The sequence below is a fragment of the Corylus avellana genome, chromosome 11 (assembly GCF_965113065.1).
Source record: "Corylus avellana chromosome 11, dhCorAvel1.hap1.2, whole genome shotgun sequence".
NCBI lineage: Eukaryota > Viridiplantae > Streptophyta > Magnoliopsida > Fagales > Betulaceae > Corylus > Corylus avellana.
In genome coordinates this window covers 7,127,602-7,141,523 of record NC_142500.1, presented here as the reverse complement: position 1 = coordinate 7,141,523, position 13,922 = coordinate 7,127,602, and the positions used below count along the sequence as shown (strand labels likewise).

At 36.1% G+C, this 13,922-nt stretch overlaps 1 protein-coding gene across 1 annotated transcript; it reads right to left on the bottom strand.

Annotated features, from left to right (window-relative positions):
- Nucleotides 1–1,110: 1,110 nt before the first annotated feature.
- On the bottom strand, nucleotides 1,111–3,743 carry LOC132166719 (G-type lectin S-receptor-like serine/threonine-protein kinase At5g35370). The gene has a single exon (XM_059577589.2). It carries the CDS (start codon nucleotides 3,741–3,743, stop codon nucleotides 1,137–1,139), a length of 2,607 nt encoding a protein of 868 aa, XP_059433572.2. The 3' UTR covers nucleotides 1,111–1,136.
- Between the last annotated feature and the right edge of the window lie 10,179 nt (nucleotides 3,744–13,922).

Below are 13,922 nucleotides of genomic sequence, written 5' to 3'. Positions count from 1 at the left end.
CAAAACTAGTTAATGAAAAATGCTTTCACCAAAGGCGAAGAAATCCATCCAATACCATCATTAAAAAAAAAAAAAGTCAAACTTACCCAATCCCAAATTAAGATAAGGTTACATAGGTATATATATAAGGGTTAAATACTTCAGACCCCCCTAGGGTTTGCCAACTTAATTTTTTATCTCCTAGGGTTTCATTTTTATCACAGGACCCTCCTGAGGTTTTGATAAAGGACCAAGTTAGTCCATCCGTTAGTTGGCCGTTAGGACTGACACGTGGACCAATAAGATGTTGACACGTGGCACTTATTTAATTATTTTTTAAAAAAATTAAAAAAAATGTTTTTTTTTTGTTTTTTTTTTTTTAAAAAAAAAGGAAAAAACTTGGGGCCACCCCCTTGGGCTCCAAGGGGGTGGCCGAAACCACCCCCAACTTTTTTTCATTTTTTTTTTAAATACTTTTTTTTTAAAAAAAAATTAAATTAAATAGGTGCCACGTGTCAACGTCTGATTGGTCTACGTGTCAGTCCTAACGGTCAACTAACGGATGAACTAACTTAGTCCTTTATCAAAACCAAAGGGGGGTTCTGTGATAAAAATGAAACTCCAATGGGGAAAAAATAAAGTTGGCAAATCCTAGGGAGTATGAGGTATTTAACCCTATATATAATCCCAAAACTACATCGTTTTGGCATCCCTACTTAACGGTTTCTATCGGTTAAACGGTTAACTGATATGGAATTTCTAACCGGACCGAACCGAACCAATAAGCATACCGGTATAAAAAATTTAACCGATAAGGATATCGGTATATTGGTTACAGTTAATATCGGTTCGGTCGAAACCGGTATACGGCCGGTAATCGGTAACCGGTTAATCTGTCCACCCCTAAATCTGACGGAGTGGTTCAAATTGGCTGCAATTGAAAATTTAAGGGTTCAAATTAAGAGATTTTGAAGTTTGAGCGTTTCTCAAATTGGGTGGTAATTTAGGCGTTTAAAGTGAAGATATCCCTTTATTTTTTTACAAATACCGAATAGAAAAAATGACAAGAGAATAATTAATAACAATGTTTGAAGATAAAATGCTATTTATCATATTGCTATACGACTGTCTCGGAGATGGCGGCCTTGGAGCGCTAGCTACCGGGGACCGGAGACCTGTTGTGAAGAGATATAAGCCAATGAGTCAGGAAGCAACACAAACTCATTCTGCCCGTTGGACCCTTCCATTGTTGACATCTCTGTGAATCTCCCACCATAGGACCGCAAGTAGTTTAGCGACTCCACCTTTGGCTCACCCAAAGCCAAGCCACCTTCCAACATGCCGACAACGCCAGCCATCGCCGGTCGCAGCGCCGGCTCTTCGTGCACACAACACAAGGCAATCCGCACGAGCTTCTCAACTTCTTCGCTTCTCACCCGCCCCTCCAATCTCGGGTCTGCCAGCTCCAAATACTTTCTTTGCTCGTGCATTTCTAGCGCAAACAGAGGAAAATATATTTCTCCGTTGCTATTAATATTCCTTCTTCCCCTCACAATCTCTAGTAATACCATCCCATAACTGTATACATCAATCTTGTCAGAAATGGCGGTGCTCGTTAGCCATTCCGGCGCAAGATAGCCTCGAGTTCCTCTCAATGTGGTGAACAGAATAGATTGTTCAGGACTTAGCAGCTTAGAAATCCCAAAATCTGAGATTTTCACTTGTAAATCGTCATGCAAGAGAATATTCTCTGGCTTCACATCACAGTGAATGATCTTGTGCTCACACCCGCCATGCAAGTAAGCAAGTCCCCTTGCTGTTCCAAGTGCTATTTCCACTCTTTCTCGCCATTCAAGAACAGGGTTTCCATTACCGAAGAGTGTGCGATCCAATGAGCCTCTTTTCATGTACTCAAGCACAAGCAAGCGCTTGCCCCGTTGTGCGCAAAAACCTTTCAATCTGACCAAATTGACATGGTGGATGCTCCCAATTATTGCAATCTCAGTACAAAATTCCTTCTTCCCTTGAACTCCCGAGCTGCTAATCTTCTTCACCGCCACAAGGCTTTCGTCTGAGAGTGTACCTTTGTATACAGTACCAAAGCCTCCGCTACCAATCTGGGTCTTCCAATTCTCAGTAGCAATTGCAAGTTCTTCATAGTTGAATCTTCTCGGTAAGCCTGGGATGTAGAATATCTCTAGCTCTGCCGATGATGACGAGTAAAGCCGACCCAATTTTACAGCTCTGGCTTTTGACAGCCTATTTTTCCTCCACCAAAGGATTGCGATGACGACAATGGTCGTTAATAAGAAGAATCCGGATGCTGGTATTAGCACCAAACCGGCTATTGGGAAGCTCTGTTTCTTATTTTTGTTTTCTCCAATTGGGTTTTCACCTGAAGAGTTCACCACGGCTTTAATATACCCTAAAGGGCCCAAACTGTCATTATTACTGTTGGGGGTATAAAAGATTGAGCCTATATTGTTTTCAAGAAGATAACAAGATCCCCCAGAAGAATTTCCATGGAAAATGCCGAGACAAGAACAATTTTGAGAGCATAGATCTTGGCAACCCGACAAATTGACACCACGCCTCGCAGGCTCTGTGAAATCATTGGCAAAATAGTCCACACCATAGCCCAGTCCCAGATACGAAACAGAGGAATTGAATTGGCTGCCATTTGTGGATTCGTTGCAAGCTTGAGGCAGAGAAAGAGAAGTATCCATTGGCGCGCAACCACCACTCATTTCATTATGGAATCCTGGTGGGCAAGTACAAGCTCCATCCATCGTGCACAATCCAATTTCTCCGCATATGAAAGGAATCCGACAATCATCAACTGGCTCCTTGAGTTCTTGCACCCAATTAGAGTCGGTGAAGCTGGTGATCGTAAATCTGCCGTCGGATCCCAACTTGCCAATTCTAACACCCGAAGGATTATTAGTCAAAACTACTTGAATCACAACCGTTGATCCGTCACTCCCTAACAAATACAAACCGGTAGTGTTCATCGCCATGAACGAGACCTCCCCGTTCGAGTCCTTGTAAGCATTTACATCCATGGAAAGCTTCCAATATGTCATCCCCTTCCACTGCAGAACTACATCCCCGTCGGTAACCTCAAGCCGGTAATCACCCACCGACATGTCTGCCTCCGACACAGCACTTTGCAATGATTTTCCAGTACGGATGCGCTGTCCAACGACAATAGTGTCGGTGGGAAATTCAAAACTCTCCCACAGCGCGACATTTCGTGCATCGACCAATACGAGGTTTCCCGTTTCCAGAAGTTTCATAGCGGCAACCTCGTGAGTCAACGGTGGGGTTGACCATAGTAGTTTACCGGCCTGGTTTGTGACTGAGAGGCCGTTGACGGTTAGTGAGAGCTCGTCGGAGTCTGAGATGGCTGCGTTGCGGTTGGCGGACCAGATGATGGAGTTGGAAGCCACGTGGGTGACGGAGAAGTAATAGCGTGAGGGCTGAATCATGGTGCCGGAAATAGAGGCTTTGAAAGTCCCATTTTGGGAGAGCAAGAAAGCTCCCGCGTTGTCGATGAATCGGAAGTTTGAGGCGGTGAAGTTTGGGGTGACGGAGTGGGTAGAGATGGCGGCTGAGAAGGCGAAAGATGGGAGGAAAACAGAGCATGAAAGGAAGGAGAAGAAGAAGAGTGAGAAAGCCATATAGAGAAAAGGGATGGGTTTTCTCCAAGAGAAATGGCGTTGATGAGGATGAACGGAGGAAGAAGAGGCCTCCGACTCCCCCATCTCAGATTGCCATATTACCCACACCACAGTATTCTTGTGTATTGAATTCGTTGACTCAAGACTTTAGATGGAGATTTATAATATTTTGACTTTTCTTTGTGCATCAGTTTATCAACTTTTCGCATTTCCACCGGATCAAGTGGACTTTTGGGCATTCAGACTTGAGAAAATCTAACCCAAAACGAATGAAAGAAAGAAGGAAAAGTGCATGTACAAATAAATTATTACAAATTGTAATAAGCTATTTGTATATCAAGCTATTAGAAATTGGCAATGTCAAACGGAATTACCCCTTAGTATAATCAAAATAAAAAGAGTGGCCAATTTTTTTTTTTTTTTTTTTTTCAAATTCATTTTTATAAGAAAAAAATTAAAAAAAATTTCAATTATTTTTATTTTTTTTTATTTTTTATAAAAATTGAAAATTTTCGTTTTTATTTAAATAAAAATTTCCCTTTTTATTAAATAAAAAAAAAATTGTTTTAAAAAAATAAAAATTTTCGTTTTTAGTTACAATTTTTTTTTTAAAAAAAAAAACATCGGTTTTTTTAAAAAATAAAAATAAATTCTTTTTCTTAAATTAAAATTTTCATTTTTAAAAAAATTTAATTTTTTATTTATTTATTTCAAATTTATAGGAGATATTTTTATCTCATTGAAAAATATATAGGGATATTTTTATCTTTTTGTTAGCCTTGCGATATTGACAATGTTTTGATAATTTAGGGTAAATTATCACTATTGAAAGTTTAAGGGAGTACTTAAACCTTACCCCAAAAAGAAAGAGGGGCTTTTTGTCCCCAAGAAGTAGCTCAATCGACTAGGACTACATCTAATAAAGCAGAGATCACTAATTCGAATTTTTCTCCTCCTCTTACGCAAAAAAAGAAAAAAAAAAAAAAGGGTCTTTAATTATTGGTCAAACATGTCATATTGTAATTTCACGTTTGGCAATGTTTTTCAACGTACATGACCTGAGCCTAATCGGTGGAGACCAAATTTGTGCTAGCCGCTAGGCTTTTGGTAATATCAATAAGGTTAAGATTGCTGCCAGAAAATGGTCAAGACATTTTGTTAGTTAATTAGCAATTTGTAATTGAAGCCCAAGTCCCCCAAAATTTTATACATGATAAATGAATAGTTAAGTTGAATCATTTCTTATTCTTTTATGGATCACAAAGTCCAATAGTTGTTGAGTAATGCTATTAGTCTTTCTAGCGTTCATTTGGAGTCATCTCAAATGTGATGTGCCTTTTAAAATCACCAATACATCAAAGTTCAATAAATCACATTTCAAATTTAACGGTAATTTTAAAAATCACGTCACATTTAGGAAGACCAAAAGATGACTCTAGAAGGACTTAAAACACTATTCATAATTGTTGGTTAACAGCTTTTGGGAACATTTTAAATACCCACTTGAGTATGAAATGAGAAATGGTATCCAAAGGTTTGAAAATGCCAACCTTTTGATTTGAAACAATTTTATATGAGTCGGTGAATTACGTGGTCAAGCTCATAACACCTCATTTTTTCTGTTTTTAATTGATGGCCCCAGTATTTTTCGCGTAAAATAAGCTAGTTATTTTATTGCCATGTTTGGCTAATACGTACAAAAAAAATTAATAAATATATATTTTTTATATAATTTCATATAATTAAATTAACTTAAAGAAAATAACTTTTTTAATTATTTTCTTAAAGTTTAAAATTAAAACTCTCACTTTAATGTATTCAACTTAAAAAAATTTGCAACGTCACTCATATATATGTGGAGAAAAGTCAAAATACCTAAAATTACCTCGGTTTAAAAATTAAAAATAAATGAATAAATAAAACTTGTGTCGGATTGAACCACGACTAACCCATGGCCAAGCCGTGGGTCCATTTTTTTTTAGAATTTTTAATTATTTAAAAGTTAAATAATTTTAAATATAAGGATATAAGAGATATTTCACTTGTAATCCGTCATATTTAACTCCAAAATTTTACGGTAAGGGTGACATTGTAAATTTGTAAAAGTTAAATACACTAAATTAAGAGTTTTAAACTTTAGGGTGGTGATTATAAAAAAGGAAAACTTCACTAAAGACCCCATAACTTTCACCTGTTTTGAAATACCCCTCTAAACTTCAAAATTTCTCAATTTAGTCTCCTGAATTTTTAATTGCTCTTAATTTGGATCCCTCCGTCAATATTAGCCGTTAAAAATACAAAAAAAAAGACCGAAATATCCTTTATTTTTATTTTTTTTAAAATAAAAAAATGTTTTAGAAGTTGAAATTTTATATAAAAGTCAGGGGTATAAACGTCATGTAACATTTAAAATTTGATGGAGGGGTCTAAATTGAGAGCAATTGAAAGTTCAAGGAACAAAATTGAGAGATTTTAAAGTTTAGGGGGGATATTTCAAAATAGGTGGAAGTTCGGGGATCTTTAGTGAAGTTTCCCTTTACAAAAATGATGAAAGTTCAAAGTGGTTAAGGGCCTGCTTGAGATTGCATTTGAATGACCTAAAAGTACTTTTAACACTTAAAAAGTCCGTTTGAAGAAAAAAGTACCCGTTTAGTAAAAAAATTAAGAGTGCTTTTAAGGGTCCAAAAAGCCTAAAAATTGTCAAAACGCACTTTTGGCAAAAGCTTAAAAATGAAGCTTTTGCCCAAAAGCTCTTTTTTTTTACTTAAAAACTCTATTTTTCAAACACAATCTAAGAAATTTTATATATTTTTAATTAATGAGGAGTACTTACCAAAAACAAATGATGACCAATAAAAAAAAATCATAAATATATAAACCTATAATCCATATACTTTCAAGTGGAAAGAACTAGAAATTACCCAAAAAAAAAAAAAAAAAATCATTTAATCTTCAAAAGTCATCTCCCATAGCCGTGCATGGTGTGTTTACAAAGTTACAATTTGACCAAGAAAATCTCAACCAGACTCTCTGTCAACCTCCGACGAGCTTTTTTCCTCCCTGGGGGACAACTTCCAAACACTAAAAACTAATAAAATTTATGATTTGAAAAAAATAAAAAGAATAAAAAATAAAAAATAAAAAGGTCTAAAGAGCACCTAGACTTTGATGGCGGTCCATATCGAAGACTATGCAACAAGACACAGCAGTAAAATTGCTCTTGCATATACTAGCTAGAGCATGAGTTCGAATCTTCGCAATTGAGAACCCTCATATATGTCTTATTAGTATTAGTCACATTGGATTTCTATTAATACCCTGGTGAGGTTAGGTCAGGGTATGGTTCAGTCGGATTTGAGGGAGCGCCTGTGGTTTCCACCGTTTAGGCCACTCCTGTGCAGCTTGAAGCAGGTAAGTGCTACTATGATCACACACAGATAAAATAACCAAAATTGGTCTCCTCGGCCTACCATTTTAATTAGAAAAAAAAAAAGAAGTTAAAAAATTCAAAAATTTCCAAACCACACAAACTTAATTTAGTGTCATTGTATGTTACAAAACTAAGTTTGTAACGAGATAATTTATTTTTTTAGAGAAAACCTAGACCTCACAACGCAAATGCTGATTTAGATTAATTTTTCTCTCCCTTTTATTGATCAATTGACATGTTTAAATAGAAATAACTTGTGCTACACATAAATAGCAAATCTAATTCTAATGAGAGACAAATCCCTTATTTTTCTATTATAGATATTGCTTGAAGAGCAAGCCTCCTTATTTTCATAATAGGGATAATAAATCATTTATTCTCTAAACCTAATTCTCTAAACCTAAGAGCATAATATGTCCCATACTTTATCTAACATGAGTCATGCTTTATGAACAAAACCCTAATTCTAATTGGTTATCTCTTCACCTAACTTCTTCCCACCTTAAAATGGACGTTGTCCTCCATGTCTTAAAATATGTCCCACCAAAAGCCATTAATGGCTCAGCATTTTTTTTTTCCTGCCAAGCAAAAAGACCCAACTCTGAAACAATTCCAGTAAAAAAACTCGTATTTCATTTTTTTTTTCCTTGCAAAACTCTCTCTAATTTACTAGCCTAACGCATGCCTTCTAGAAAGACCCTTCTTTTTCAAGCCTTTGACCTATTAGACTGAGACTTCCACTCTGTTTTTTCTTCTTTTCCTGCCAAACAAAAACTCTTCTTGTACGTTAACTTTGTGTCGTTTCTCGCACCATGGTAACAAGAGCAGGACCAAGGGGCGTGATGGCACAATGCAGGCCGTTCAGCACGGAGGGCATGATGGCGGCGCAGGTTGAGAGCGCCTCTTAGGAGATCCGTAGAGGAACGGTGCTGTTGACAGGTAGTATAGTTGAGTTAGCTGATTCAGTTAACATGAGTTGGCGGTTAGTTAAGTTTGTTATTTGTAAATATTGATTAATGTGTTATTACATGTGTATGAATATTTGTAATAACATGTGAATCAATTACATATCATCATATTAACTTAAAAATAGTAACTTTCATTTACGACATAAGTTATTCAGGAACTTTATTTAAGCCCTAACTTTTTATCGGATGATCTTTAATCTACACTTCTTAATGCTCCCACGATCACTACAAAACAAGAGAATAAATAAAGGAGCTTGTCGGATGTGCCAACAGTGTCTCACTTCAATGCCTAAGTCAGTTTCTTGAAGAATGTGTGATGCCTAAAGCACAAGATTTCAATTTGAATTTGGTACCGGTGTACGAGTCTATTTAAAGGCAAAGATGTTGAGTTAGACTTGAATTAGGTTTCCTACTTTGATTCAATCTAGGATATATATGAGTTTGATTTGGACCTGGGCTCTTACACCAACTCAACTTGTAGTAGGATTGCTAAACCGAATTCATCAGGATAACAAAGAGTTTGAGTTGGACCCAGATTGCATTCCCTTCTGCAATTCAACTTGGAGTAAGAGTCCAAACTGGATTCTTCGGGATAAGATCCAGCCTCGAAAATTCAGGGGTTTAGACCCAACAACACCATTCCTAGAATTAAGGGATAAAGATCCCTTATACCTTTCGTTATGATAAATGTTTGAGTATCCGTGGGCATGCTTGTCCTGGGGCTTGCACATAGTGGATGAACCTTGGTCTCAGGATGTGTTTGGTCTCAAGACCCATCCGGGAGATGCTAACCTATTATGTTCTCCTGGGATGTGCCTATTCTGAGAGTGACCCAACGAGTGTTCTTCATGTCCTTTCTAGTTATGCCCGTCCCGGAAGTATTGGTATCTGTGGCTAAACTGGTAGCTCTTCCTAGGTCGACATTGGCCGTAAGGCCCGTAACTCGTCTAATGGGCCGGTTGAGTGGAATTATTCCCAACACCCTTAAAATTAAAAAACTCTTAATTTAGTAATCCTAGCGAAGAAAGCCAAAATACCTAAAATACCCCCGTGTAAAAATTAAAAAATAATTAAAAAAAAAAAAAGAGAAAAAATATATGTTTTCAGTTTGACCCACGACTAGCCCATGGCCAACCCTTGGGTTCCATTTTTTTTTTAATAGAATTTTTAATTATATAAAAGCTAAATAATTATTAAATATAAAGAGAAAATATACTTTAGCCTCCTCAACTATCACCCATTTTACACTTACACTTCAAAACTTGAAAAATTGACATTATGGTCTCCCATATTACCACTACGTGTTAAAGTAGACACCTTTTGCATTTTCCTCCCCAAAAGATCCTTAATTGTTTTTATAAAATAACCATTTGAAAAAATTAAAATTATTAAACAATTAAACAAAAAATAAATAAAAACACCAAAAAGGTGTGTCCCTTTTCATATTAACCCCCTTAGTTTTTCTTTTCAAATGGTTATTTTATATATATATATATATATATATATATATATATTTTAATTTTTATTTATTAATAACTTCAAGGGTATTTTGGGAAGAAAAATGAAAAAGTGTCTAATTTGAAATACAATTGTAGTATGTGGGACCTCGATATCACTTTTTAAAGTTTGGAGACATTATTGCAAAATGGGTGATAGTTCGGGGAGCTAAAATATATTTTTCCCACTTGAAGCTGATTCGAGTGGGTAAAAGCCGTTTGTGAGAATTTTTATCCCTTGGAGATCACAGTAGCTGCCGTTCGCACGCTGGACGTTTGTAAGAGGTAAGTCCGTTTCATGCTTGTTTGCTTTCCACTGTCGTATTTCCCATTACTTTTGAGAAGGTTCTTGTGTAAAAAGAGCTTCTTTCGAGTTTCTTGTGGATTGTGTGGTAGGGTCCAAAAAAAGTTCGCATCTTGTTTAGTTAAGGGGTTGACTGAGATTTTAAAAGGCTATTAATTTCTTGCTTAATTGGTTAATAATTCCTTAAAACAAAGCCTTAAACCAAGTGGTCTAAACCTTGTTTGATTAAACCAAGCCTCTTAAGACTTTTTAGAAGCAGAAATCTGAAAAACACCCTCAACTGGCCGAGCGCTCGCCCCGCGGACCACATGAGCACTCGTATGAACAATGTATTACCTCTTATACAAAACCCAATTGTACATTTGAGCATTTTTTTACCTTTTGTGAACAGTACACGAGTGCTCGCTACTATAGTACATGAGCACTCGCACCTTTTTAGAATCTACACCTAAGCATTTTTAACCCATAGTGAACAATACACGAGCGCTCGCTGCTATAGTACGCGAGCACTCACACCTTTTTAGGATTTCTCCTGTAGCGCCCTCAACTTTTTCCTCCACATAAACCCACCCCTCACAAGACCCTTAACCCTCATTTTAGCCTCTATTGCCCTAAAGATACTCTGCTTGATTGATTTTTGAAGGTTTGTAAGTGTTCTTGGAGAAAGAGGAGGTTTGGAACTCTTGCTATCTGCTAAGGTGACTTCTTAATTCTTCTTTTATGCCTTTTAATTGTTGTTACCGATTTCCTAGTGTTACAAGATTTAAAGATACCATGACAAGTTCTTGTACCAATTTTCTTGTAAAACCAAGAACGATGTCGAAAAGCTTTCAGCCCACCCTTATTCTCTTTAAAAGTTACATGATAATATGTTTTGTACTTGGATGTGCCTATTTCTTAAAAAGATTAATAAATGTTTTCAAAAGGCTTTTAAACACCTATTTGATTCTTTGTGTTGTGTTTTCTTGTAATGTATATGTTTATTTTGAGTCTATTAAAGAAAATGCCAACCCATAGCCTTAGATAACAGCCTAGACACATTTTGGGAGATTTCTGGTTGAGTCTTACTCCTGGCCAAATGCTCGCCCTAGGGAGCAAGCACTCTCCCAGAGAGCAAGCCACCCGTCCCCTTAACCCTAATAGTGCGGTACAAGATTTTAGCATCCATTTTTGTTAAATGGAACCTTGTAGAGTTCTTGTAATAATCCCGATAGAAAATCAATTAACTGATAATTGACTTCACGGTTCGTCTCTTAGTCCTATCCCTTGCAGGACAAGACTCAGGGATCTTAACCTCTCGTAGGCTAGAGAATACAGCGGAAGACTTTTTAAACTATAAGAACAGAAAGTAATAACTACTTTTCCACACATACAATCACCCGAGTAACAATAAAGTATAACGATAAATAGGTCATCAAATGTACTCGTCAAAGACCGATCATCACAAAATAAGTTACAACTCAAATCATTGTCTTAAAATAAGATAAAGATCAAATCCTAAGTTTAAGCAATGCCAAAGAGATGACAATCTCGAACATTCCCTCTGCATTATTTTTAATAAACAACTATTCATCCCCCTTTAGGTATATTTTGGAGTTTGTTTTATATTTTTAGTTTTAAAAAGTAAATTAAGAATAAAATACCAAACACGCTCCCGTTGACTTGAAATGTTCCAAAAAAACCTTATATGTTAATAAACATGTTTTAGGATTTGGAACCATCAATCAAAATTCTTGGAACTGTTGGAAAAATCTAACACAAGAATAAATAAAAGCCGAAAAACAATCTAAATCATGTTTTCTTGAAGTAGTCTTTGATATAATTTGTAGGGGACCTATTGCGTAAATTCCAAAAACTTTATTTTATGAGGCGGAAAACAAAAAACTGATAAATCTCATGAGCTTTTAATCTTCAAGAGAAACATGGCTATATTGAAACAATAACACAAACTTTTTGTGTTACTTTAATAAAATTATTATTATGGTGATATTTCACTTTGTTTTATAAATATTAATTAATTTATTTAAAAAATAAAAGTAATATTTCCCTTTGTTTTCTGGTTGCTTAAAAAAAAAAAAAAAAGACATGAATGATGGTGCATGCATTCAGATTCAAAGAAGCTTGACTCCAAACTACCCAAACAAATTTAACAAAGAATGAATGGTAGAGGATAGAACGAGAGACCATCGAACCTAGAAATTAGCTTCTCTACCAGACGCTTTCTTATTTCCACCCACTAAGCTTCAGATCTGCTTCAGATGTTGGAAAACTTGAACGTTGATAAAACTTGAAAGTTGAAAGCAATGGTCGTCGGGACTGCGTCGTCATTACGGGTCTGAATGCGTTATTTTTCCAAGCGTTTCTTGACTAATTTGCTCCAACTTTTAACTCCCTATGCATTCTGAATAATCCAACTGACACTTTAATTTTCGGGTGTCACTTGGAATCCGTGAAGAAAAATTTATATTAAAGTTTCCATGACATTAATGGTTTCACATTTCAATTTCATTACTGGTACAGTTTTTATTGCGTTGGGCCAAGAAGTCTAATTGTTTTATAATTCAATCTGAATTTAGAAATAAAATCAACATCAATTTAAAATATTATTTAATTAAGGCCCCCTACCTTAATTTAAAAAATTAAAAGGCATTAATATCATATGAATATGAAATATTCTGAAATAAATAAAGCTTAAAAAATCGATAGCAATAAATAAGGGAATCAAATAATAATAAAATATTCAACTCTAATTATGTTACACATGTCTAACTATAAACAAAATCTAGAAAATTGTATTAAACACATATGTGCTGCATATGTATTAGATTGAATCTGCCTGTAACAAATCTGTTTTACAACTAAAGTTTAGACATGAGTTAGCGAATGTTAAAGTCATAAATATGACTTGATTGTAAAATTTTTATATTTGTCTTTATGACATTGTAACCTCATAGCTTTGACTATAATTTATCAGAACTTATACTCTCTTATGTAAGAGTTTATGCTCTTATCTTTTTTTAATAAATGAATATGAAAGATTTCCTTAAAAAAAGAAACATATTAATATTAGTCCTTGCAATTTTTTTTTTTTTTTTGAAAGGAATCAATTCAGTCTCATTCATTGATAAACGAGCTTAAAGCTCAAATAACACAGAGCAAAAGCTCTGAAGCAATCATAGCCGAAACTACGAGTTTACAAGCGTCAAAGATGACGTATTACATTCTAGATTCAAACAAAATTCGCTAACCTATGATTAATTTTCAAATTAAACAGCAAATCTGCACCAAACCGATTCAAACCAATGCATAGGTAGCTCTTATTCCTCGGCACCGAGAGTAGATAACCCCAAGCCAAAGCTCATCCTCATCAACCCGAAAGCCAGGATAACGTTCACATCAACAACTCAAAGGTCTGGACCAAAGCAACAAACCCGAAGGGCATCAGGCGGGCAGATCGAGAGAGAGGACTGAGCATTATTACAAGCAAAAACAAAAACGATTACAGGGAAACAAAACAAGACAGAAAGAACAAAAAAAAAAAAAGGAAAGCCAGACAAAATTACAAGGAAATAAACAACATAAAAAGCACACCAAGAGGATGACAGCAGCCGAAAAGAAGAGCCGATCGCACACTCGCCAAAAACCTAAAACGAAAGGGGCGTCGGAAGCTCATTGCAGTGGGGGCATAAGAAAAGGCCTAGCAGAGGACAGTGGGCTGCGAAGCACGCGGAGGAGATCGGCGGCGCACTCAAATGGAGGGGAAGTTTGAATGAAACCCCAATAGCATCACCCACAAAGTGTACCTAAACAAGCAGAAAAAATAATAAAAGCAAATACAGAAAGAAACAAAAATTACTAGGGACCAAAGGAGGGGGAAGAGACAGAGAGGAAGGGAAACGAAAAAAATCGCCCAAAGAGCTAGAGGCATCAGGTAAATAGGCTAGCTCGCTAAGCAAAAGAGGGCAATGGGAGGGGAGGGGAGAGGCAGAAGAGGGAGAGGGGAGGTGGGTCGGAGGCAGTGGCAGATCCATAAGTTTGTTTTACCAGGGGCGGAACCAAATTAAT

Coding starts and splice junctions, on each gene's coding strand:
- LOC132166719 (XM_059577589.2), bottom strand. CDS start 3,743: ATGGGGGAGTCGGAGGCCTCTTCTTCCTCCGTTCATCCTCATCAACGC.